The 27,288-nt window shown below is 44.5% G+C and overlaps 1 protein-coding gene across 3 annotated transcripts in view; it reads left to right on the forward strand.

Moving 5' to 3' along the window:
* Positions 1–27,288, forward strand: part of IRAK1 (interleukin 1 receptor associated kinase 1) — a 191,264-nt gene that overhangs the window by 114,554 nt on the left and 49,422 nt on the right. Inside the window, exons 3-8 of one of the 3 annotated variants that reach the window (XM_068248242.1) lie at positions 9,826–9,987; positions 11,243–11,376; positions 15,697–15,870; positions 18,016–18,080; positions 20,329–20,443; positions 26,210–26,539. In XM_068248242.1, coding sequence (XP_068104343.1) covers positions 9,826–9,987; positions 11,243–11,376; positions 15,697–15,870; positions 18,016–18,080; positions 20,329–20,443; positions 26,210–26,539 — 980 coding nt within the window. The remainder of the gene's footprint in view (positions 1–9,825; positions 9,988–11,242; positions 11,377–15,696; positions 15,871–18,015; positions 18,081–20,328; positions 20,444–26,209; positions 26,540–27,288) is intronic. The other 2 variants (XM_068248243.1, XM_068248244.1) reach the window with 2 other exon arrangements.

Here is a 27,288-nt window from a genome sequence, read left to right on the forward strand (position 1 = left end):
CAGGGGTCCCACCCCTCATGTTTGGTATCAGACTGCTGGGTACATCGAGGCAGACCTGAAAATATTAGTAAATCTGCCCTGACCTTTACGGTTCTGTGAGATAGAGCCCATATATGGTTAAGGCATGATTTCTGGTCTCCAGGACAAGGGGAGGGCTCATCTCATGTTCTAAGTGGGTGTGTGGCCCCGCCCTCACTCCCTCCTACTGAATCAGGGGCATAAGAATGGCAGAGGAGCCAAACTCAGCGTCCTCCACCCTGAAAACATCTTGAACTCATCGGTGCCAGCTTGAGGATATGCTGGCATCCACCTGGTCTGAACTCTGAACTTTGATTAAAACCCAGAACTCTGATTTTTCCCACAAAAAAGGACATCTTTCCAGGAACTAAGTATTTTTCTTCCTCCTTTTATTTTTTATACTGGCTATTACTGTTTTAATAATTGTTGATTTTAATAATTGTCTGTATATATTAACTATTTATATTGCTGTGAATAAAAGACTTCCTCCAAGTCATTCACTGTTTCGCTACCCTGCTTATCAGCACACACAGAACTGATCCCGGGTCTCTGAAGATACGCTACTGTTTGTTGTTTGTTGGCTAGACAGAATACCGTGTGTTTAACCGTTTTATTCGCAGGACTAGTCAGTCAGTAAATCGGGTCCACTGGCCCATACCAGTGGTGGTGGCAGATACCGTGGAATCGTGTGTACGTTGTAATTACCCGTGTCTCACAGGCTCCCTTCTGAGTTGTCTGCGGCTAATTCTTAACGGTTCCTGCGCATTGACTGCGACCAGAGTTCGCACGATCCGTGCGCTGGCACCGTTTAGAAGGCTAAGTGCGGTCAGCCACTAGGGCTCTTGTGACAAGCTGGGTAACCATCAGCGGTGGGCATAAAATGCTATCTTGCCTAGGGCCCCATTTCATCTTGATCCATTTCTGGAAGGGAGCAAAAGTGACATGTTCCCCCAACCCACCACCACCACCCATCCATACTAACATTGTGTCAAAGCACTGTGATGAGGCTATGTACAGCCAAGCACCTAGTAGACTGTGGAGGCATTAACACATAAGCAGTCATAGTGCTAAAGATATAGCAGTGCCGCCTGGTGGTGAGGAGAGGTAATGGAAGAGTCTCTTCCCTCACCCCTCTTCCTCTACCGGGCAGCGCTGCACCGCTGACACCATCCCTTGGGTTACAATCACATGTCATACCATGTGATCAGAACTCTCAGGAGGATGCAGAGATTGCAGCCCTGCAGGTGGAGGAGAGGAGACGACATTCAGCCACCTGGAGCAGGCAAATATAAACAAGCTCCCTGCACAGCTGCATTAGGCAGCTAAATGGCATATGCAGTTTAAAGACGCCCTGGCACAAACTATCTGTCTTGAGATAATGTGCCCAGGACTACTAAAAGGTTAAGAGGTAGTTACCAGTCACTGCAGGTTTCTGAAGAGGAAGGGGACAGAGGTGGCCTTGCCTGGTATTTTATAGTCCTAACTATGTACTTTAAAGCAGGATTGTCACCATGAAAATCAAATTCTACAGCAACTGGTCTGAGTGTATTAAAGGGGCACTATGGCGAAAAATTTTAAAATTTAAAATATGTGCAAACAGACAAATAAGAAGTACATTTTTTTCAGAGTAAAATGAGCCATAACTTACTTTTCTGTTATGTTGCTGTCACTTACAGTAGATAGTAGTAATCTGACAGAAGTGACAGGTTTTGGACTAGGCCATCTCTTCATAGTGGATTCTCAGCAAGGCTTTTATTCTTTATAAAGATATTGACTAAAAAAGGATTTAAACAATGATGCTGGCCAGCTTCCCTGCTTGCTACACAGATTTTTGGCAGTTGGACAGAGCAACTGCCATTCACTAAGTGCTTTTGAAAATAAATAAATCCCTGAGAATCCCCCTGTGAAAATATGGACTAGTCCAAAACGTGTCACTTCTTTCAGATTTCTACTACCTACTATAAGTGACAGCAACATAGGAGAAAAGTAGTTCATGGCTCATTTTACTCTGGAAAAAACATACTTATTTGTTTATGCTTGCACATATTTAAAATTTTAAAATTTTTCGCCATAGTGCCCCTTTAAGTGATGAAGATGCTAATCCTGCATTCACAACTTTCAAAACTTTTTCTGCTGTTTATGATTTGGAGTTATCACATAACCACTTAAGGACCAGGGGTGTTTTGCCTGATCTGTGCTGCGTGGACTCTCCAGCCCGCAGCACAGATCAGGATAGAGCCAGGGCGATCAGACGTACCCGCTTTTTTCCCCACTAGGGGGATGTCCTGCTGGGGGGGTCTGATTGCCGCCGGCTTGCTGCGCTTTGCGGGGGGGCTCTTCAAAGCCCCCCACCGCAGTGTTTTCGGCGCTCCGTCCCTCTCCCTCCCTCTCCCTTCCCCTCTGAGCGGCGCAGGACGGATATCCATCCTGCGCATTGTAGGATAGGCTTCAGCCTATCATACGCCGGCGATCCCCGGCCAATCAGAGGCCGGGGATCGCCGATCTGCCTTACGGCGCTGCTGCGCAGCAGCACCGTATGATGTAAACAGCGGGGATTTCTTCCCCGCGTGTTTGCATTTTGCCGGCGAGCCGCAATCGGCGGCTCTCCAGCTGTTCACGGAGACTCCCTCCGTGAACTGACATATAAAAGGCCATTCGAGCGGCCGTTTCCATGGTAAACCACTTAAGACCTGCCGACGCCTATGGGCGTTAGCTGGTCGTTAAGTGGTTTTAAGGAGCACTGGCCCTTAAGTAGTCAGTGCCAAACAGTTGAATGCTGGGGGTTCTTTTTAGCTATGATATATTCCTCCTTTTCCATTTATTTCCCTGCCTAGCTGCCTATCTGAAACATGATCCTCTGCTCACTTGTGTTTACAAGCAAGGCTGAGGTGACTCAGCGATTGGAGGAGAAAAGAAAAAAAGTACATGGCCCCCACCTGGAACAGAATTCTCTTCGTTTACTTTATAGAATTCACTAAATTCAAAACTTGGACAGTACAATACAATACAGTACAATACAGATCAAGTATTTATCTACTTATATATGTGGTTTTTTTTCCCTAGCATAGTATGGCTAATCCTACTGCTTTAAAGGACCCCCCTAGTGACCAGGCTATTTTTTACAATTCAGTGCTCTGCCGCTTTAACCTCCCTGGCGGTAAGCCCGTGCTGAGCACGGGCTATGCCGCCGGGAGGCACCGCTCAGGCCCCGCTGGGCCGATTTGCATAATTTTTTTTTTGCTGCACGCAGCTAGCAATTTGCTAGCTGCGTGCAGTGCCCGATCGCCGCCGCTACCCGCCGATCCGCCGCTATACGCGTCGCCGCAGCCGCCCCCCCCCCAGACCCCGTGCGCTGCCTGGCCAATCAGTGCCAGGCAGCGCCGTGGGGTGGATCGGAGTCCCCTTTGACGTCACGACGTCGATGACGTCATCCCGCCCCGTCGCCATGGCGACGGGGGAAGCCCTCCAGGAGATCCCGTTCTTTGAACGGGATCTCCTGATCTCCGATCGCCGGCGGCGATCGGAGGGGCTGGGGGGATGCCGCTGAGCAGCGGCTATCATGTAGCGAGATCTCGTCTCGCTACATGAAAAAAAATGTTTTTTTTTTAAAAAAACGTATTTGTTGCCCCCTGGCGGATTTTGCCAAACCGCCAGGAGGGTTAAAGGGGAACCGAAGTAAGCAGTATACAGAGGCTGCCATATTTATTTCCTTTAAATCAATACCAGTTGCCTGGCAGCCCTGCTTGTCTATTTATCTGCAGTAGTATCTGAATAAAACCAGAAACAAGCATGCAGCTAGTCTTGTCAGATCTGACTTTAAAGTCTGAACCACTGAAACACCTGATATGCTGCATGCTTGTTCAGGGGCTATGGCTAATAGTATTAAAGGCAGAGGATCAGCAGGGCTGCCAGGCAACTGGTATTGCTTAAAAGGAAATAAACATGACACACTTCTTATACCTCTCTCTTCCGTTCCCCTTTAATAGCTTGCTGCAGAGCGATACAACTTTGCAGCCAAACCAATCCCCCCTTTTCTGCCCACCAACAGAGCTTTCTTGGTGGGCTCTGATTGCTGCTGTAGGGATTACTTTTTTTAGAATTAATTTATTAGTCTTTTTTTTTTTTTAAATAAAATTAACTATTTTTAGGCATCAGCCTATGAGAGCCGATCTTTCTGTTAGCCTCTCTAGGGGACAGCTGAGTGACACGGCTGTCCCCAGTACAGCGCTGTCATAGATCACAGCGCTGTGCAATGTAAATAAACAGCGGTTTTGCTGTCTAACAGTCTCCTAGCAGCTATCGCCCCTGGTAGACTGATGATGGTGTGGAGCTCTGTCACTGAAGCAGGGATGCGCGCACGCGATCCCCTGTAAAACCCCCGCCCCAGGACTTGTCGTCTTTCGGCGTTGCGCTGTCCTGGGGCTGCCACCTTCCTGACGCCTATAGGCGTTAGGCGGTCAGGAAGGGGTTAAAAAGTACTAACGTCAGCCTTTATTTTGATCCAAACAAATTTAATTAATCAATAGTAACCTAAATAAATAGAATCTGACATTTACATAAGCCGCAGTGAGATGGTACAAATCAGTTTCTGACAATATTTGTCATGCTTAAAGCTTTTTGTCTGATGTAATGGCTGCAATGGAGAATGACTAAACGATGTGGTTTGAGGTTTGGAAATTACATCAATGTACAGGAGACAAGCAGAGCTCTGTTCTAGCAAAGCTGATATTTTAAGCTGCATGTTTTCTATCCTATTCATGGTGGCCAGCAAAATCACTTATGTAATACCTCATCCATATAATATTACCATAATCTCATGCTGTACACCTGTCATTGGAGGAAGTACAGGACTCCTAGTCCAGAATACAAGCTACAGATTGTACAGAAAGGTGTGTGGGCGAGTTGAAATCCAATAGTGTGTCATTACTGTACTTGAAATAATTTTCATTATTAGATTTGTCATTGTGGTCATTGACAGATTCCTTTAGAAATGCTGCCCTCTGCTTAGCTCCTTGAGTACTACATGCACAGCCTCTAAATAGAGCAGGTCAGAGGAAGACCCCTATTTCAGCTTATCTTTTTTTTTCTGCTTTTAAAAGTAAAATCTTGGTTTATTTAAAGCTTACCCAAGGTGGGGGGGATAGGGGGGGTGGTGGTCTGAGGTTGTGTTGGAAGTGTTTTACTTACCCGGGGCTTTTTCCAGTCGCCACCCCCCTCCCCCCGCAGTCTATCAGTTCCTTCTGAGTCCTCTTCCCTGAAAGACCTGCTAGCCTCCACAATCGCGATGCTATAGTTGGGCGCATTCTGTGCTTCTACAGTTCGTACAGACTCTAACTGCACATGCGCAGAATTCTCCCAGCTGCAGGGTATGATTGAAAAGGACCAGCTAGGATCCTGCATACGCAGTCGGCAATCTTTCAGGGGGGTACAGCAACACACTGGAGGGGACCATAAGGGCTCAGAGGGACCTTATAGACTGTACGGGGATGTAAGTAGCCACAGGTAAGTACAATTCCACCTTTTTCTCCCACCTTGGGGTTCCTTTAAGTTCAGCCCTCATCACAAGCGGGCTTTGTAAAGTGCCTTTCCCTCGCCAGGCCTGGCAATGATTCCTGTATAGGCTGAACTTAGTGGTGTAAAAATGCAATGAGGTCAGAAATGGCTAAAAGTAAAACGAAATGTATGACAGGCAGGGTAGCAGCATTTATCTTTTTATAAAGGCGGCTAGCATTGGCTGCCCTCTCCTTCCTTTCAGTGTAGGGATTTTTTTTAACGTACCCATAGACATGACACTTATCTGACTGCCCTACAGGGGGTGCAGTTTGTTTTTCACGTCTTGTGCTTTACCGATTGCATAACTAACCAACTACTCACAATCTAATCCTTACCATAGTCTAATGCCCCTACCAAAGTTTGAGGCCAATTTCCATGGAGGAAAACAGATCAAATTGTCATATGTTTGGATGTGGAAGGAAACCCACACAAACACTGGGATAACATACTGTACTTCCTCCATGCAGATAATGTTCTGGCACAAATTGAGACCTGGGACGCTAGTGCTGCAAGACAAGGTCAGGTGATCTGTACATACATGGAGAAACTGGCTGCTGCTCCTTCCCAGAATCCTCACTGACTATGGGCTGGTGCACTAGCTGTTAGAAAACCGCTTGGGTAATGTATTTCAATGGGCTGGTGCACAGCAGAGTGGTTTGTTTTTTCCACAAACTCAAACTCGGGGGGCTGCAGCATTTTTTAGATTTCTGAGGCGTTTCTGCCTCCAATATTAAAGTATAGGAAAGTGGAAAACCGCTCTGAAAAACGCTAAAGGTGTAAAGCTGTAACAATATATGAAAACACTCCAAAAAAACGCTAGGCATGTTTAGAAAACTTCTCTGAAAATCTGCTTCAAAAACCTCTAGCGTTTTGCGGATCTGCTAGAGGATTTTGTTGTGCACTGGCCCTAACTCAAGTGGGTGATGATGAGATGGGGAGGAGTTTGGACAGCTGTCTATCCAATAAGATTGCACTGTCATCTCAACAGGAAATTGAGCTAGAGGAGCTCCAAAAATGATTTATTAAATATGTTATACAGTGGCTTGCGAAAGTATTCGGCCCCCTTGAAGTTTTCCACATTTTGTCACATTAGTGCCACAAACATGAATTAATTTTATTGGAATTCCACGTGAAAGACCAATATAAAGTGGTGTACACGTGAGATATGGAACGAAAATCATACATGATTCCAAACATTTTTTTTAAAATCAATAACTGCAAAGTGGGGTGTGCATAATTATTCAGCCCCCTGAGTCAATATTTTGTAGAAGCACCTTTTGCTGCAATTACAGCTGCCAGTCTTTTAGGGTATGTCTCTACCAGCTTTGCACATCTAGAGACTGAAATCCTTGCCCATTCTTCTTTGCAAAACAGCTCCAGCTCAGTCAGATTAGATGGACAGCATTTGTGAACAGCAGTTTTCAGATCTTGCCACAGATTCTCAATTGGATTTAGATCTGGACTTTGACTGGGCCATTCTAACACATGGATATGTTTTGTTTTAAACCATTCCATTGTTGCCCTTTATGTTTAGGGTTGTTGTCCTGCTGGAAGGTGAACCTCTGCACCAGTCTTAAGTCTTTTGCAGTCTCCAAGAGGTTTTCTTCCAAGATTGCCCTGTATTTGGTTCCATCCATCTTCCCATCAACTCTGACCAGCTTCCCTGTCCCTGCTGAAGAGATGCACCCCCCGAGCATGATGCTGCCAGTACGATATTTGACAGTGGGGATGGTGTGTTCAGAGTGATGTGCAGTGTTAGTTTTCTGCCACACATAGCGTTTTGCATTTTGGCCAAAAGTTCCATTTTGGTCTCATCTGAGCAGAGCACCTTCTTCCACATGTTTGCTGTGTCCCCACATGGCTTGTGGCAAACTGCAAACGGGACTTCTTATACTTTTCTGTTAACAATGGCTTTCTTCTTGTCACTCTTCCATAAGAGCCAACTTTGTGCAGTGCACGACTAATAGTTGTCCTATGGACCGATTCCCCCACCTGAGCTGTGGATCTCTGCAGCTCGTCCAGAGTCACCATGGGCCTCTTGGCTGCATTTCTGATCAGCGCTCTCCTTGTTCAGCGTGTGAGTTTAGGTGGACGGCCTTGTCTTGGTAGGTTTACAGTTGTGCCATACTCCTTCCATTTCTGAATGATCGCTTGAACAGTGCTCCGTGGGATGTTCAAGGCTCTAGAAATCTTTTTGTAGCTTAAGCCTGCTTTAAATTTCTCAATAAATTTATCCCTGACCTGTCTGGTGTGTTCTTTGGACTTCATGGTGTTGTTGCTCCCAAGATTCTCTTAGACAACCTCTGAGGCCGTCACAGAGCAGCTGTATTTGTACTGACATTAGATTACACACAGGTGCACTCTATTTAGTCATTAGCACTCATCAGGCAATGTCTATGGGCAACTGACTGTACTCACACCAAAGGGGCTTAATAATTACGCACACCCCATTTTGCAGTTTTTGATTTGTAAAAAATGTTTGGAATCCTGTATGATTTTCGTTCCACTTCTCACATGTACACCACTTTGTATTGGTCTTTCACGTGGAATTCCAATTAAATTGATTCATGTTTGTGGCAGTAATATGAAAAAATGTGGAAAACTTCAAGGGGGCCGAATACTTTTGCAAGCCACTGTATATATTTACTGCAAACAGTACAGAAAATGTAAGCATTGTTAATAAATAAAAAAACATTTCTAAAGCTTTAAAACAAACTTAAATTGCATTTAACATAAGGGTCTATCGGTTGGGTACATGCCCATTCTGAAATTAGGCGTGTGCCTCTTTATGCCACAGGTGGGAAAAAGCTGTAATAAACTGCAGGTTTATAGGAGTAATGAGAATATATTAAGGTCATAGGCCTCAATTCACAGAGCTTTATCAAACACTTTATTAAACGTTTGATAATTTTCCTCATGGGTAAAATCTAATTTTGAATTAACTAAGGTGTTATAGATTTATCGAATGTTTTATCAATGAAATGTTCAATAAATCTATAACACCTTAGTGAATTCAAAATTAGATTTTACCCATGAGGTAAATTATCAAACGTTTGATAAAGTGTTTGATAAAGCTAAGTGAATTGATGCCTTAGTTTCATTGCCATTCTCACTTCTGCAGTAACTGCATAGATCCCCTGGGAGACTTAACTCATAACCATGCAAAACCAAGACACCAGGTGCTGCGCACTGGCAGGAAAAATAGAAGTCTGAAACTGATTCAGTTGCCTACAGAAAATGAGAGCACTTCTTCATATGCGGAAAAACATTTAGGGCCCGTTTCCACTAGTGACGCACATGTTTGCGAGACGCGCGGTGTCACTTCCTGGTGTGCGGATACACAGACTAATCCCATCAGCCGTGCCATGCATGGCTATGGGATTCGCAGCCATCCGCACCATTTCGGATGGAAATGTCAGACGAATTGGTAGCGCAAGCGATTTGGCCAGCTGCGCCATTATACCCTATGGCAGAGTTTCCCTGCGTGATTTGCCTGCGGAAACCGCGCCAGTGGAAACGGGGCCTAAAGCAAAATATTTTCCCTGCTGAGAAATGTATTTAACATTAGGTTATATGAAGCATCATTTGTATATAGCTAAACAGAAATGTGCCTTCTTAACCTTTTAATAGCCCTGCACGCATTATCTCGAGACAGAGAGCCTTGCCTTACAAGCTAGCTTACAGTCTAGATTCTAAAATAATAGGGGGAAACAAGAGGTGGGGTAGTATACAATGAACATACCTACAGGCCGTGTGTTTTTTAGGATATCTAGCAGGATTGCAGCTCGGCCTTAGGTCAAAGGTGGAATTGCCTAATATAGAGTGTATGCTTGTCAGAAAAAGTGAACTCTATGGGAGCGTTGATCAGAATACTCTGTAATGCACTGCAGAAAATGTCTGTAAATAAGAGCTATTTTATCATAACTTTACATTTTGATGTTGGATTCAAGATGCAATGGGAAATATACTGACCACCATACCAGTAAGCAAACTGTTTTAGTTAGACTGGTGAAATTTAGCTAGTGATTCATTGCAAGGATTGCTGTTGCAAAAATTCTTTGCCAATTTAATAATAATGCTCCATTTGTTAGACTTTCAGAAATGTGTGTCCAGTATGAATACAGCTGATATCCTTTTCTGCCGCAAACTGATAAGAGATGTCCTCACTCAGCTTTCTGTTAGGATGCAGGTTTATCACAATGATCTGTTCTCATAATGTAACCTTGATGTGGTCCCCCATTGCTGTGTCCACAGGGAGGATAGAGTACCAGTCTCGTGTTTCACCTGCTCAGAGGCCTCCTCTAGCGAGAGCACCACCTTCTCCTCCACGTGGTCCTCCATGGGCAGAAGACAGTCACCCAGAGAAGAGGAAACCATCTCCAAGCTTTTCGCAGGCAGAGACCGCACGCTCCACTGGTACGTATAGATTACCAGGTGTGTTCAACAAGTGACCCACTTACACCTGGTTCAAATCTGCATACAGTTTGTGTGTTTTCCGACCACATGCTTAACCAAGTGAGGACCAGAGGTCACCCCCCTAGTGACCAGGCCATTTTTTTACAATTCGGCACTTCACAACTTCAATGGTTTATTGCTTGGTCCTACTTAAACTAACCAGCAAGCTCATGGTGAACCAGAACTCATTGGAGTGTGTAAGGGGCTGCAATGGACCAAAAAGCCCTCTTACTAAAATGCTATGGAAAACATAAGTTTGCTTTTTTAAAACCGAAAGTATTTGCAATAATTCAGGTTGGAGTGAGCTCTGAGATTTCTCCCAGTGCACTGGGAGAAATTACTAACAGTAACACTTGTTACTAATTCTGGTTACCTTATCAACAGTCGTTCTACTAGAGTACCGTGAGTCGCACTAATGGCGTAACTCGTGGTACTTGCTGCCGGAAGTAAGGTTAATATTGCCGTACGTCATCTGTGCACGGCAGGATTAACGTGATTAGCATGGTTTTGTGCATCAGGCCCATGGTGTCCCTGTAGTGCTGCACTGCTGAGAAATGTAGTCTGGGATCTGTTCTAACTACTTTGGGTGTCACTTGGTCATTGCTTAACTTGTCCACCAGTTGAATCCACAGATCTGCTCCTAGAGCTTATGCACATATCACACTTTACATTTGAGACATTCTTTGGGTACATTTGATTCACTACAGACTCGTACACAAGTCTATAGTCTATCATTTAAGTGGACCACCTAGAAGCTAAAGACTGAGGGTGCAGTACGTACACTTTAAATGGGCGAGAGACCAGATCTTCAATCAGGCAGATCCAGTAACATCTGTACTGACCTGTATCCATTCTGCAAATGGTGGCGGCTGGAATTTTGCTATAGGGGCTCTTTCACACGAGAGCCCGTTTGCTGCGTTTTAACGCAAAGTCGAAACTTTGCATTAACCAAGGAAAAATGAAAGTCCATAGACTTTCACTTTACCTTTCACACCCGACGCTGCCCTTCAATGCGTTGCGGTACGACGCACCAGGAAGCTTTTAATCGTCGGGTTAATTAATTACTACCGCCGCTGATTTGCGTCGCACCGCTACATCCCGACGACACGCCGCAGGGCATATAACGCGTGCAGGAGGCACCTGTACTCGTTCTAGATGTGAAAGAGCCCTAACTGATTTTCTGAGCGCCTAATCTATTACTATTGTTTATCCCTAGAGAGCCCACTACCCTTGCCTCCACCTCCACCACCAAATCTGATGAATACGGTATGCGGTACCTGTCCTTCCCAGGCATCCAGCACTGACAGCAGTAGTGCAAGTGGTAGCAGTACCACCCATTCCTCTATACAGGTAGGTCCACATCTTTTGTACCGTTAGCAAAATTGTGATATTTGAAAGTGAAATTCCACCTTTGCTGAGAAAAAAGTAATCCCTTCAATTGTGCTATGCAAATTAATATTAAAGCGCACCTAAACTCAGAACTTCCTCTCTGCTCTAAAAGATATGCAACAGCATAATAATCTTTTAAAGAAGAAAATTTCTTCTTTACAATTTATTGAACTTCTACAATAAACCTGCAGTACTCACTGGACGTTCCTGGGAGCACAGAAAGGGTTAACCTTCAGTGTTTACGTATTAGCACAAAACAATTGCACACTGCTCAGACTCAGCTGACAGCCCTGATTATTTGTTGGTTACTTGCTGATAAGGTGTAATTAGACAGGCTGCTCATTGAGAATTTCTTAGCAACTATATGAGTTTTCCTTGTCTCCTGTGCAAGTTGTGGCAGTTCAGGTCCGCTGAACTGTCACACCTTATTTTAAATTAGTTACTTTGCATATTTGAATTCAGATGCTCAGCTGCTCCACACAGATTGGGTCAAACTTTGGCAGGAAGCTCTGACACTGCCAGCCCTGACAGTCACTCAGTTTGCTCAGGTGTGGAAAACAGGTAACCACTGTGTCTCTCCTGTAGAAATTAAGCAGTCTGTATCGAAAACTAGTGTAAAGCAAAGTATAGGTTCCATACTTGAAAGTGAATGCAGCTTGAGTTTATGGGCAGGTTTAGAAATTCACAACTGGCTACAGACTGAACTGGAAAAGGTGATTTTTTTTTTAATGCCCTTTATTTGTTGAGAAATAAAACCCCAATGTACTTAAAGAGGAACTCCAGTGAAAATAATGTAATAAAAAAAGTGCTTCATTTTTACAATAATTATGTATAAATGATTTAGTCAGTGTTTGCTCATTGTAAAATCTTTCCTCTCCCTGATGTACATTCTGACATTTATTACATGGTGACATTTTTACTGTGGGCAGGTTATATAGCTGCTGCTGTTTTGGTTGTTGGAGACAGCTGTAAACAGCTATTTCCGGTCTGTGGGCCAGATTTATCAAAGCATTACCGACAGTTTTTTCTTCTAAAACTGTTCTAACCAGCAGAAGAACAGTTCTGCATGATAGTAAGAATGTATATATATATATATATATATATATATACTGTACAGCGCTGCGTAATATGTCGGCGCTATATAAATACTAAATAATAATAATAATAATAGTAAGAAACTTCCCAAAGCCTATGTAAAAGTGGCAGTTTAGCATGGATTTCTAGAGCTGCACTACAGTTAAGAAAAGTGCAAAGCCATTCCTTAACTGCTGCAGATAAGAAGTGCTGATTAGCAGTTCTACAGATGCAGGCTAGATGTGATTTTTGAAGGACACCTCCCCCCTCATTCGGAGCTTGCTGACAGCAGGAGTGTTGGTTACCTCAGCAACAGCAATTCCCCTCACACACTGCACTGCTGAGAGACCTTCCTAGCTCCTTCTATTCCTTACAGTTTAAGAAGGAATCTGCATTATCTAATGATTTCTTAGGATGTCTGAGACAGTTCTGCACGGATTTCTAATAACCTACCAATATTTTGTCTCAGACACTCTTGATAAATCTGGCCCAGTGAACCTTGTTACATTGTGGCAAACTGTCAAAAGTACCGCGGTCCTCAGAGCTTCTTGTGGGAGGGGTTTCACCACAATATCAGTCATACAGCGCCCCCTGATGGTCTGTTTGTGAAAAGCAATAGATTTCTCATGTAAAAGGCGGTATCAGCTACTGATTGGGATAAAGTTAAATTCTTGGTTGGAGTTTCTCTTTAAACTGCAAAAATATTTGTGCAGCGCCGATAGCGGTTTCGGGCAACTTGTTTGCTAGAGTGGAATCTCCCTTTATAGGACAACTGAAGAGAGAGTATATGGAGGCTGCAATGTTTATTTCCTTTTAAGCAATACCAGTTGCCTGGATGCCCTGCTGATCCTCTGCCTCTAATACTATTAGCCATAGCCCCTGAACAAGCATGCAGGAGATCAGGTGTTTCTGACTTTAAAGTCAGATCTGACAAGACTAGCTGCATGCTTGTTTCTGGTGTTATTCAGATACTACTGCAGAGAAATAGACCAGCAGGGCTGCCAGGCAACTGGTATTGATTCGAATGAAATAAATATGGCAGCCTCCGTATACCTCTTACTTCAGTTCCCCTTTAAAGTCATACACCTTAAAATCCTGCTTGCGTTGTTACTTGTTTATCTCTCATTAATTCCTTTCCAGGGTTAGTGGAGATTTTCATATTTGTAGAATTTATTGCCCATCTCTAACCCCCACTGTGCTTTATTTGTGAAAATGCATTAAGGGGACCTGAATTTCTCCAATAGAATGTGTTGTTGCTAAGCAACAATTGATGCTGCAGTATAAGACTACATAAGGCAGCTGTACTAGAAGACTGATGTTGCTTGGCAGCACAGGAAAGCTGTACTAGAAGACTCTGATGTCGCTTGGCAACATAAAGCGGCTGAGCTAGAGCTAGAAGAGTCTGATGTTGCTTGGCAATCTTATGCTGCTGAGCTAGAAGAGTCTAATGTTGCTTGGTGACACCAGGCAGGGTTTCGGAACTGGTATATGAGAGTTGGGACCTTCAGTATATTCTGCGAAGGACAAAGGTAGAAGAGGAACACACTAAGGAGGATGGCTGCAACCACTGGTCTAAATAAAGAAATTTCCTTATACCTATATGATAGATGTCGTTTTTTTCTAACCTACATGCACTCCACTCAGCATTAACCACTATTTACTTATTCCCCCACTAGCATGTCCTATCTAACCACGGTCTGCAAGTGCAGCCATATGGAGAAGGACAGTAGGCATTGCATTTTATTCCCGCCTATACAACAGTGGCACTGCTCCGTCCGCCCAGTGGTCTTCTGTGATTGGCTGTTTGTGGGGTATATATTTGGTGGGTTTGTTAGCTTTTTTTGAGTGCACATTTATCGGCTTCAAGACGGGCTGATGCCCGAAAAAGCATTAGGCCAGTGTCTGTCGCCATGTTTTGAGACACATTTTTTCCTGGGAAGTGTGGATCTTCGACTCTATCCCTTCACGGCACGGACTCTCTATACAAGTTGGCCATCAAGCATTTGATGGACTATCGGTGCCTTTGGCGCCTATCTACTGCGCGTTGCTGGTCCCTGTTGAACACAAAGTGTATTTATGGAAACTTTTTGTATTAAAAGAGCTTGAAGTTTTGCAAGAGTTTTGCGCGTGCTGATCTTTTTGTGATACAAATTGTTGATTGCCACGTGGTGTTCTGGTGGCTTGATCGTTGCACCTCAAGAACAATTAGAGGAGTGTGGCCGGGTACAACTACTTTGCTGCCGGTTCTAACTATACAGATTTGCCAGCCACAGCACCAGCAGAGACCTTTCCAGTGGCCATAGGCCAATTGTTACAGCCTTCCTCCTGAGTGCACTTTTCTTCTTCTGCCTTTGTCCTTCACAGAATATACCTGGTCATCATTGGTGAATCGACAGAGCTGCACCACCTTTACCACAAGCCCTCAAAACATTGGTAGTCAAATCTGATTGCTCCCCCCACAATTCAGCGGGCGGGGGTCAATACAATCTATCCAGCACTTGGGACCTTCAGTGGAATAGTGAGACATTAAGTTGGTGAATAGCACAGCTGTCTGTGTTTCCATAGGGCTACATCATACTGTTTCATACTGTTTCTTCAGTTTAATGAAGCTACACTTACAAAAAAAAAAAGTTTCGCTTACCTGGGGCTTCTACTAGCTCACGGCAGCCACCCTGTGTCCGCGCTATCACTAAGTGTACCTCCAGTCCCCCGCAGCAACCCTCTTCCGGACAGCCGACTGACGAGTCACCGAGCCACTGACGAGTCACCGATGCACTGTGCATGCGCGGCCGTGGATGCACACTTCCTTGATCACGCTCCAATCGCCAGGAGCGTTCTGCGCATGCGCAGTAGATTTTTTTTCATACTGCACAAGCGCAAAGCGTTCTCGTGTACAGGAGCGTGATCAGGAGGTACGCAAAGGGGGCCACACGTCTAAACAAAACCAGGGAGCTGCAGGGAATCGGAGGATCATTCAGTGACAGCGTGGGCAAAGGGCAGCTGCAGGGGGCTGGTATAAACCCCGGGTTTTTTTTGGTCTTAGATTTTCTTTAAAGCAGGGATGCTATGAGCTGCTTATTAGCACAGGTTGCCTTTTCTGTAATAAATAGCCCTGCATCGGGGTAGGAGACAGAGGCACACATTCCAATACATTGACGGCATGCTTTTACATACAATTGTCTCTCTATTCTGCCTCTTCTCCTCCAGGAATCCATTCCCTGCATCAGCTTAGTTGAGCCACCCAGGCATCTAATGTGGAATTTCCAGGAGGTTTTGGAAGGTACAAAGAACTTCTCCCAGCTCATCGGAGAGGGTGGCTTTGGCTGTGTCTATAAGGCAACCATCCGAAACACAGAATATGCAGTCAAGCGCCTCAGACAGGTGTGCTCCGCCATCCACCATACAATGGCTCCTTTATGTGGATTTTTTTCATTATAATTTTGCTGCAGTCATTTAACTGGCTTGTAGAAACTAAAAGCGATGTTTCCTTACAGAATGAAACTTTCCAGAAAAGTTGCATATTCATATAGTGTTGACATTTGCACCTTATTAGCGGATACTTTTGGCTGTTCACAGCATTTCCTACCTTCTAAAACACTAGAACGCCAGGAAATGAAAGTATTCCACTAGTACTTTATATAAATCTTTTTTTCCCCTTCTTATAGTCTTTAACCACTTTACCACCATGGGTGCGTATATCTACGCTCCTTTTAACACCCTTTCCCCACCAGGAGCGTAGATACACGCACCCCCGCCGCTGTCCGCGCTCCCGCTTGCTCGTGCGCGCACTCCCACTCGCTCGTGCGCGCGCTCCCGTGCTCGTGCATGCCACCGGCCGCTTGCCCGGAGATCAATGAACGGGAAAAAACTTTCCTGTTCGTTGATCTCAGCCCCCCAGCAATGATGGGCTGCTTCTATAAGAAGCAGCGCGATCATTGTGAAGGAAAAAAGTTTCCCAGCCTCATAACACTCGCATGCACAAAAAGTTACTGTGGCCAAATTGTAAAACTACACCCAAAAGTATTTTTCATATGCAAATACATAGTTTGACATTATAAATTAACTCGTTACCTCCCAAACTCCCCCAATTTTTTTTTCTATGTAATAAAAAAAAAAATATAATAAAAAAAATACATAAATAGTTACCTTAGGGACTGAACTCTTTAAATATTTATGTCAAGAGGGTATAACACTGTTACTTTATAAACTATGGGCTTGTAATTAGGTATGGACGCAAAACTGAAAAAATGCACCTTTATTTCCAAATAAAATATTGGCGCCAAACATTGTGATAGGGACATAATTTAAACGGTGTAATAACCGGGACAAATGGGCAAATACATTTCAAGGGTTTTAATTACAGTAGCATGCATTGTTTAAAAACTATAATGGCCGAAAACTGAAAAAATGATTTTTTTTTCCTATTTTCCCATTAAAACACATTTAGAATAAAATAATTCTCGGCATAATGTCTCACCTAAAGAAAGCCTAATTGGTGGTGAATAAACAAGATATAGTTCATTTCATTGTGATAAGTATTAATAAAGTTATAGACGAATGAATGGAAGGAGCGCTGAAAGGTGAAAATTGCTCTGGTGCTCAAGGGGTAAAACCCCTCAGTGGTGAAGTGGTTAAGGCAAGGATCACACTTACATAGATACATAGTTTGGTTGCAATGTTCCTTGCAATGCAGGAATGTGATTGCACAGGCATGAACCAATGAGAATCCTCCCTGTTGCTAGGGAGAATTGATCTATTGTAAACCAATAGGGAGCCACATGCTCTTGCCAGTCTCTGGTCTTTTTACCTGTTTGCGGCGTATACAGGGGACACATAATAATAATAATAATAATATTCTGAACATTTGTATAGCGCTTTTCTCCTGTCGGACTCAAAGCGCTCAAGAGCTGCAGCCACTGGGATGCACTCAAGACAAGAGGCCATCCTGCAGTGTTGGGGAGTCTTGCCTTGAACTTCTTACTGAATAGGTACTGATCCTAGCCAGGATACGAACCCTGGTCTCCCATGTCAAGGGCAGTGCCTTTAACCAGTACACTATCCAGCCACTGCATATATGCGTGCCAATGGGCAGAGCGGATGCAGCGACCTGCCTGGTGAGAATGGGTACTGTCTGTTCTTATAGGCTTTAATTGTGTCCCTGCACCTGGCAGTTTGCGATTCATTCTGGAAAAATGCAGCAGGTTTGTTTGTTTTTAGGGGATTGGATTATATTTATAGCTATAGGATCCGCTCCCTATATTTAGCAGAGGTGCAGAAAACGTACCAAATGGGTATGTTTTCTGCAGAAGTGGGAACTGCGGCAGTATCTGGACCTGGTAACTGCCACATTTTAATGTTTATTTTAAGATATTTTCAAGACAAGACATGTTTGTGTCTTCTTACAGCTGATCTCTTTTATCAATGCTCAGCCAATGACGCTTTGTGATGTTCATATTTAGTGTATTTTTAGATTACAAACTATTTTTAACATCTGCCATTTCATGGCCTCTTCTTCTGTGTTTTTAGGATTCAGAATTAGAATGGAACATTGTGAAGAAGAGTTTTGCAACAGAGATCGAGAAGCTGACATGGTAAGAACGCATTTATAGTGGATCATCAGGCTAGCTACCCTGACAGGAATAGTGAGACAGCCAATGATAAGCAGAGTCAGATGGAAGATTCTAAGGGTGCCCATACATGGTACAATTTTTTTTTGATTAGATTATTTCATTTGATTATTCCGTTAGATCAAGTATAAAGATTTTCCCAACATGTCCGATCGGATTTTTATTTAAAGAACGGGATAATCGTTCATTTTTCTTGATTAAAAAAAAAGATTCTTTTTGATTTTCATTTGACTCGATTGTTTTGGTCGAATAAACTGGAAAATGAAATGTTTTTATTGTACCGTGTGTGGGCACCAGAAGTTCAGCAACTTTTACATTTGTGATCTCCTCAGTGTCTGGCTTCTGGGAGCATGTTAGCATTCTTAAGGTGCGTACACACGCACTACGGCCGCCAACGACTATTCCCAACTTAGCTGTGACCTTTCTGTAAAGGTGCGTACACACGCACTACGGCCGCCAACGACGGGTACGTCAGACCCACCCGCTGGGCGGACTTTCAGGCAACAGTAGCGGCGGATCGCTCAGAAACAGCCTTATCAGTCTGCCGACAGCGCGTACACACGTGCTACTGTAGCCGTCCAGCGGGAGGGTCTGACGGACCCGTGGTTGGAGGCCGTAGTGCGTATGTACGCACCTTTACAGAAAGGTCACAGCTAAGTTGGGAATAGTCAATACAGGTTGCCAATGAGATGCTAATGAGTTTATGCAAATTTTGTATCCTTGTGTTAAGTTAATTTTATTCAAATGTAACCACCTTGGTGTAGGACCAATCAAATGCAATAGCTGTATAGATTTGTCCAGTTCAAGCTAGAGAATACTTAGCATCACATTGACTTTCCCTTCTCCTCCGTTACAGTAAATTACCTCTTGTCTGGTATGAAGAGTAAATTTGTGACTTATTAGGTCAGCCTGCATGAAAGTTTTGTACAACTAAGCTGTGGAAAGCCAAGCGTCTTGCGTCTTAACGGTCTAATAATACATTTTGAATATCTTCTTACCGAACATACACAAATGGCTGTTTAAGGCAGCCATACACTGGTCAATTGCCACCAGATTGACCAACAGATAGATCCCTCTCTGATCGAATCTGATCACAGAGGGATCTATTGGCTGCCCATTTCTGCACACAGATTTTGAATCGATTTTTAGCTTGAAATCTATTCACAACCTGTGGAGCTGCTGCCCTCGTGTGCTCCCCCGGCCAGCAGTGATACATTATCTGCCCGCCGGCCCGAGAACCCAGTCCGTGCGGACACTTTCTCCGGCTGGCATGTCTCCTTTTCACTTCCTGTCCCGTCCTGTGACGAGCGAAAGTACAAACAGTAGAGAGCACTCTGCTGTTTAAACTTTGGCTTGTCACAGGAGGAGACAGGACAGCTGGAGAAAGTGTCAGCACGGGCCGGGGACTCGCGACGGCGGACAGGTAATGTATCACTTTAGCTATGCTGCGTTGGGCGATCGCTGCTAACTGCGTGCTCCCGACCCACCCGCGATTGAGTAAAATTTACTGCTGGGACAGATCAACAGAAGCAATCGATTTCCATCTGAAATCCATCAGTCAACATTTGCGTTATAGATTTCACAGCAGATTCGATCACAGTGATCGAATCTGCTGTATATCGGCGGGAAATCGACACAGTGTATGGGTAACTTTAGTTATTGACCGCTCCAGGCTGAAGATACAATACTGAACATCTCACTTGTTTTACCACATGCGTTAACTCATGAATGTCAATTCACAAGGGATAGTTACCCCACAAGTTTGGTTTGGTTTTACCTCACTAGTCTGTAATTTTAGATTTCCGTGTGGTAACACCCTTTTTGAATTGACATTTGACAAAATGTTTGGTAAAATTTGGTTTTCTGCATTACCACATGTTTTGTGAATTGAGCCCAAAACGCATTGCCAAAAAAACCTCAAGTGTAAACTGTGGTGTGACCACTTATAATTCACAGCAAGAGGTGCAGCGTGAATCTGTTTACATAGGGATGTTGGGTAAGTGGGCGGGTGCTGGTGCAGTACCCGTCTGAGGTAAAACTTGGAGAGTGTTGAGTGATGCCAGGAACATACAGTAAGTTAGTTAGTGGGCCAGGGAGGCATGCAGCCTTGTGTCACTGTTATTTAGCAATGCTGGTTTTGTTGGTGGTGTACGCTAAAATGTATTTATCTGGATTTAATAGTTTTTGATTTCTCTGCTGCTCCCCATTCTAGTCTGCGGCACCCAAATATCATAGACCTGGCTGGTTACTGCATACAGGGAGAGGACTACTGCCTTATATATCTCTTTCTACCTAATGGTTCATTGGAGGATCGGCTGCATAAACAGGTATGACCAACAGGAAGGGGCTACATGGCCACTGTAACCATTTTCCATGTGGACTGCTTCATTCCTTACACAATTGTTTCTTAGCTGTGCCTTTTAAGGCACATGGTCAGGAGCCTAGGCACTTTTCTGTTTTGCAGGCTTTAAATAGACTCTGAAGTCTCTTAAAAATCCTTGTTTTATTACAAAATCCTGTTTAACATATTAGCCCTACCTAAACCGCCGTATCCCGCCGCTGTAATCTAACTAAATCCCCCCTAACTCCCCAGGGGGCAATTCGGGGAGCGCTTCCGTGAGAGGCAGAGCTATGAGCCGCAGCTCTGCCTCTCAGCGCGTCTGTCAGCCCAGATGGCCGCCTCTCCCCGCCCCTCTGTCTTCCTTCACTGAGAGGGGCGGGGGGAGAGGTGGAGATCTGCCGCTGATAGACAGGCATGGAGGCAGAGCTGTGGCTCATAGCTCTGCCTCCAACAGCAGCAAAATCCACGACCAAGAATGTCTTGGATTTTGCGGCGGAGAGAGAGGGGGGAGTAAGGGGGGATTTAGATAGATTACACCCGCAGGGATGCGGTGGTTTGGGTAGGGCTAACATGTTAAACAGGATTTTGTAATATAAAAAGGATTTTTAAGAGACTTCAGAGTCTCTTTAATTACTATAGGTAGCAATCTTCTCAGAGAATTTCAGTCTGTGCCTTCCCTCTTACAGTCTGAATAGTGAAATAATGCAGCCCAAGCAGCAGCCCCTCCCACCAAAACATTCTACTCAATAATGTTGCTTTAGATCTCCTGATCTTATTTTTAAAGGGGTTCTGTTTTGGGTTTCTGAGAAGAAAAACAGACCCTTAACTTGGGCTTCTATCCGCCCCGTGCAGCGGTAATGTCCCACGCCGTCCTCCTCCCATCTGCAGTTCTCCGCCGCCGGCCCCGGTCTAAGCGGCATGGGATCCAACTGCGGCTGCGCTACAGTGGCCGCGCACCCGCTCGTTTCCGCCTGCGTCATCGGAAGCTTACTGCGCAAGCGCAGTACAAGGCTCCGTTGTACTGCGCCTGCGCAGTAAGCCTCAGATGACGCGAGCGGAGGCACGGCAACGCGCATTATTCGTCTGTGTGACAGCCGAATAATAGCCCGGTGCCGGCTGCGGGGAACGGGATAGATGGGAGCAGGACGGCGTGGGACATTACCACTGCAGGTGGCTGATAAAAGCCCAAGGTAAGTAGCAGTTTTTCTCCCACAGAACCCCTTTAAGACTTCCGTTGTAGCTGCAGAAGCCTAATTTAACACTACAGGTAACATTTGAGCATTTTAAGGACTGCGCCAAAATTAGTCCTTACTGGCAAAAGGTGATTCTATTCATACAACAATATGTATGGTGAAGCTCTCCTGGGACCCCTGGGTAATCTTGATCCATGACACCAAGCAATCGGCAGGCAAATATGAAATATCTTTACTTCCTTTTCTGCCAAAAGCAGCCAAATTAACGGCTCTAGCTAGGTTGGGGGGGGGGGGGGTCCAACCTCCATCCACTCGAGACTGTCTATTTGATCCGGATGACTCTCAAGAAACAGAGGAATTGATTCACACAATTAAAGAGGAACTTTACTGAAAGATGGTCATGGTGGATGGGGGAGGGGGAATCAATACATTTGTTACGGCTGCTCTTAGCAGCAGACTGATAGACCACAATGTGCAGCAAAAACTGAGATGGAAACCAATAAATGTGAAATAAAAGTTTGTTGATAATCGGTGCAATTATGTACAATGAGAAAATGGTAAATCCCACAGAGCAACCCACATAAGACACAGCAATCCTAACTAACTATCTAACTATACAATAATATACAGAAATATATTTACAGACCAGGCGGAACAGCAGACAAGGGCAAGGCAAATCAGAGTCAGAGTAAAGCAAGGAACATAAACCAGGAGATCAGATCAGAACAGAGCTTCTCAGAGCAGGGAGCACAGAACACAGCGATCAGGACAGCCAAGCTGAACTGAGGTTCTGACAAGGTTCTGAGGTGGGTGGAGTCCTTAAATTCAAATCCAATCAGCTGATATGATGAACAATTGTCCAGGATGGATTGCATGAGGGCCACCTGCTGGTGAATGATAGAAATACTGCTGTCCAGATGCAGAAAGCCACCAGCAGGTAAACCAGGAAACTGCAGGCAAGGAAATGTCCATGACATGCTGCACAATGCCACCTGCTGGAGATAGATATTAGCACAGTCCAGAAACCTAGTGCCACCAGCAGGTGCAAACACATAGAGCCAGATTCCTAACAACATTGGTATGTGAGAAGTTAAAAAATAGAAGCTAGATCAACAAATGTTTGATGTGCGCCTTGCAATTGATTGTTTGATCTAGCATTACTCTCAAATCAGGTACAAATGGTGCAGCACAAGCGCTGCTAAAATTGGCACTGCTGTAGGTTGCAATAATAAAAGCTGTGATTAGTGGCAATGATCAGTAATTATAGCACCTGATAAATAGCAGGCGCCATAATTACTGTTCATTGCCGCTAATCACCGCTTTTACTGTTTTACGCTTTTACTGCAGAGCCAACGGTGGCAGCAGGGTAGTGTAGGGAGTTAAGGTTAGGCATGGGGGTAGTTATGTTTAGGCGGGGGGTTGTTAAGGTTAGGACGGGGGGGAATGGTTAAGGTTAGGCAGCACCAGGTGGAGCCTTAGAGTTAGGCATTGGGAGAGAGAGGGTTCAGTGTGAGAGTAGGGCTACGTTAGGCCACGTCCGGATTTACATCACAGGAGCCTATAGGCACAGATGTCCTGGCACCTTAGACTTCACCCTCCAGAAACCCCCATTGAACCACACCGCAAGTGTGCTTGCTGTCCCAGCTGTCACTTCTCCCTCACCAGTCATGGGTAGCTACAGGTGTCCCTTAGCATTAGGTAGCCACCTAGTGGTGCCCCAGCTGAAGGGAGATCTTGTCAGTGGAATTCCAAGAGCCAGGTGACTAAACTGCTCAGCACTCTTTATAGGGAAGGAAGGAGGCACTAGGGGAGGGAAGTGAGCCGCCCCTCCATCATCAGGCGCCTGTAGGCGCATGCCTACAGTGCCTTATGGTAAATCCAGCCCTGCGTTAGGCCATAGTAAAATATCGGTAAAGATTACCAATATTTTATTTTAGGAATTAAGTAGCGTATTGGTTATTTTACTGATATTCTACCGATATTCTACTGTCGGCAGTATCCGGTGCTATCCTTTGTTCAGCTATACAGACATCCCTCCTGATGTACTATTAAGGCCCATACACACGGCGTACAAATGTCTGTACAGACACGTGTTGTGCGACGGTTTGTTCATGTGGACACAGCAAGAGACAAAGTCTACAGTCTCAATGCAAACTGCGCCTGCCTACAAGTTAATTGTCCTAAATTTGATTACGAGTATCCGCTACTACAAGTCCATGCATACACTTTTGCCAATGTTGTGACAGCGCTCCTCTTGATATTATCTGTAAACGCTAATTCAGACTGGAGAAAGCGTCTTGGAATCGGGAGCCAGACGACAAGAAGTTCAGCAGGCCAGAGAAGGGGAATTCTATACCATATCAGTTTCTTCCTGTTTCACATTACCTAATGTGAAACAGGAAGAAACTGATATGGTATAAAATCTGTTTGCAGCAGCATGCACTATGAAAACTAAACCAACTTCATATAAAAGGTTTTTGCTGTGTCCCAGATTTGTGCTGGAAAAAGCCTAGCAACACTTGACTACTGCAAAACAAGACATCCTCAAGGTGTAATTTTGTTCCCCTTCACTGGACTGCTGAACTTCTTTTCGTCTGGCTCCCTATTCCAGGACTCTTTCTCCAGTCTGAATTGGCGTTTACAGATAATATCAAAAGGAGCGCTGTCGCAACATTGGCAAAAGAGACAAAGACTGTCAGCAGACTGCAGACACAGCCATGTTTGAGTGATTCTCTTGTGACTTTTGTCTCCCGAACCGTCGCTTTGTCTGTTGGTGTCCTGTCGTGTGTACAAAAGTCTTCTACAGACAGCAGAGTCGCTACCATAGTACTACTTCTATACGTAGTGTGTGTCAGACAGCTTCCGTCGTGTCTTCATGCTTTCTGTTGTCGTGTGGGTACAACAGTCGCAAACTCGAATTGTCGCTGCCATAAATATGTGGTTGTCTCTTGTCGGTTTGTCGCTGCTTTAGAGAAAAGGTTTTATTGTGGGAAAGGGGGGGATGGTGTACTGATTGGAGTGAGGTTCAATCCCTGAAATCACTTTAGTGGTCCAGCTAGAATGAGGAGATGGGAGCATGCTTCCTTTATGATGCTTCCTTTATGATACACCAGGCTGGCATCAGGGAAGTCATAGGCTACAAATTTAAATAAAGACGGGGCAACTTCTATATTGAATGCTCAGACACAAGGCACTTGACTTATTTGATTTTTTTTTTTTTGTAGAAATGTCTACTGAGACTATTGCATTGTTTTTGTGAGCCCATTTCTGTAAATATTATTCTCTGTAACTATCACAGGTGATGTTTATACAGTGGGTGTGACGGATCACTAAGGCCAAAAGTTTCAGATTTGGTGACTGATAACTCTGTCGCATTGCTGCCTTTAAAGTAATGTTAAGGTGCCCATACACTCGTCAGATTGGCAGCAGATAGATAAGAAATGCATCTGATGATCTATCTGATGCGTTTTTAGAACATTTTTTACCAGGATAGAATTCCAATAGATTTCAGTTTGAAATCTATTGAAATTCGATCTGATGGCATTTTTTTGCCATCAGATTTCCATTAAGGCCAATGCAAAATGATAAGCAATCTCATCAGATCGACCTAAATTTTCCATCCTGCCAGTTCGATGGAAATCCATCGAAATCGGCCGTCGATCGGTCGATTGGCCAACCGATTTTCAATCGATCAATCGATCGATCTGGATCGATCGGTCGGCCAGAAAATCGTCTCAGTGTATGGGCCCCTTTATCATTACTACACAGCAGTAGAACAAAACTTACAAAGCTTTCAGGGTAACCAAAAGGAGAAGCTCTATATAATGACCACATTTTTATTTTCCAAAGTTTTTATTTTTAGTTTTAACAGAGCAGATAGTACATGAGGATATAAACAACAAAGAGGGAACATTAGGGACAACATATGCAGATATCTTCCACTGGTGTCTGAGCTTAGTATAATTACCACATTTTAATTTATGATATTTAACCTCTTCCAATCCTTTTTCCCAATAACACGTGCCCCCCACCCCAGCACTTAAAGTCTACATGAGATGTTAATATGGGTGTATTTATACTTACCTGGGGCTTCCTCCAGCCCCATGAAGTTCTTGGGCCTCCTCGCCATCCTCCTCGGCCACTCTGTCCTTTCCTCCCGCCAGGAAATCTGGCCAGTCGCAGCCAGTTGTGCTCTTCTGCGTATGACGGGCCACTTGGGCAACCCGTCGGGCTTAACACTACTGGCTGTGGGCGCGCAGATAAGCCATGCATGCACTGAAGATTACTGGCGAGTATAAGGATGGTGAGGGAGCCCACGCACCTTATGGGGTTGGAGGAAGCCCCAGGTAAGTATAAATACACCCATCTTAAACATCTCCTATGATCAGCCCAAATGTGCCCACGTGAAATGTATATTATGTGGCACTGTGGACATAGAAAGATGCTGTCAGATTTTATCGGCAACAGCGATATCTAGCAGTCATACATGCTTTTGGTCACACACGGTCTACATAACTCTTTGAATCTTTTTTTTCTGGATGCTGTATTTTAATATAAAGCTTTCGCAGGGCAGCTCTCCGACACTGTCGTGGAAAGAGAGGCTGAGCATCATGCAGGGTGCAGCCTGTGGGATCCAGTTCTTGCACACCAGTACTCCCAGCATCATCCATGGAGACATCAAGAGTTCCAACATCCTTTTGGACCAGGCTTTGATTCCCAAGCTAGGAGACTTTGGGCTCTCTCGGTTCAGTCGGTACACATGTGATGCAGGCAAAAGTCGGACTTTAGCACGAACCAGTACTGTGAAGGGTACGCTGGCGTACCTCCCTGATGAGTATGTGAAAATGGGGAAGCTTACATTTGAGCTGGACACCTACAGCTTTGGAGTGGTGAGTAACTGCTGCTGACTGTATTTGAAGGCAATATTTTTGTGTAGCTTACTCTCTTCACATCTTTGTTTGTAAAGTTGGTGATGCCATCGCTACATAAAGTTGATTTTAGGTCAGTAATCCAGTCACATACAGATAGTTCAGTGCCTAATGCACGCATTCAGACTTAAAAGTACCAGAGGTTGGAGTCCTGTGAGCCTTGGGTGGTGATTGCTGAAAAAAACCATTCAGCTGTAGGGGGCAGAACGCAGGCAGCAAGGCTGAGAGAGTGGCAGTGAGACTATGCTTAACCTACCACTCTTACAAGAAGTTACCATAGAGAAATGAGGAGCATTTGGAAGATGGCAGTTGGAAGATGGCAGTTGGAAGATGGCAGTTGGAAGATGGCAGTTGGAAGATGGCAGTTGGAAGATGGCAGTTGGAAGATGGCAGTTGAAAAATGGCAGGCAGTTGGAAAATGGCAGTTGAAAAATGGCAGGCAGTTGGAAAATGGCAGTTGGAAAATGGCAGTTGGAAAATGGCAGTGGAATATGGCAGTTGGAATATGGCAGTTGGAATATGGCAGTTGGAATATGGCAGTTGGAATATGGCAGTTGGAATATGGCAGTTGGAATATGGCAGTTGTTTTCCAACTGTCATTTTCCCAACTGTCATTTTCCCAACTGTCATTTTCCCAACTGTCATTTTCCCAACTGTCATTTTCCCAACTGTCATTTTCCCAACTGTCATTTTCCCAACTGTCATTTTCC

This window comes from Hyperolius riggenbachi, chromosome 8 (genome assembly GCF_040937935.1).
Source record: "Hyperolius riggenbachi isolate aHypRig1 chromosome 8, aHypRig1.pri, whole genome shotgun sequence".
NCBI lineage: Eukaryota > Metazoa > Chordata > Amphibia > Anura > Hyperoliidae > Hyperolius > Hyperolius riggenbachi.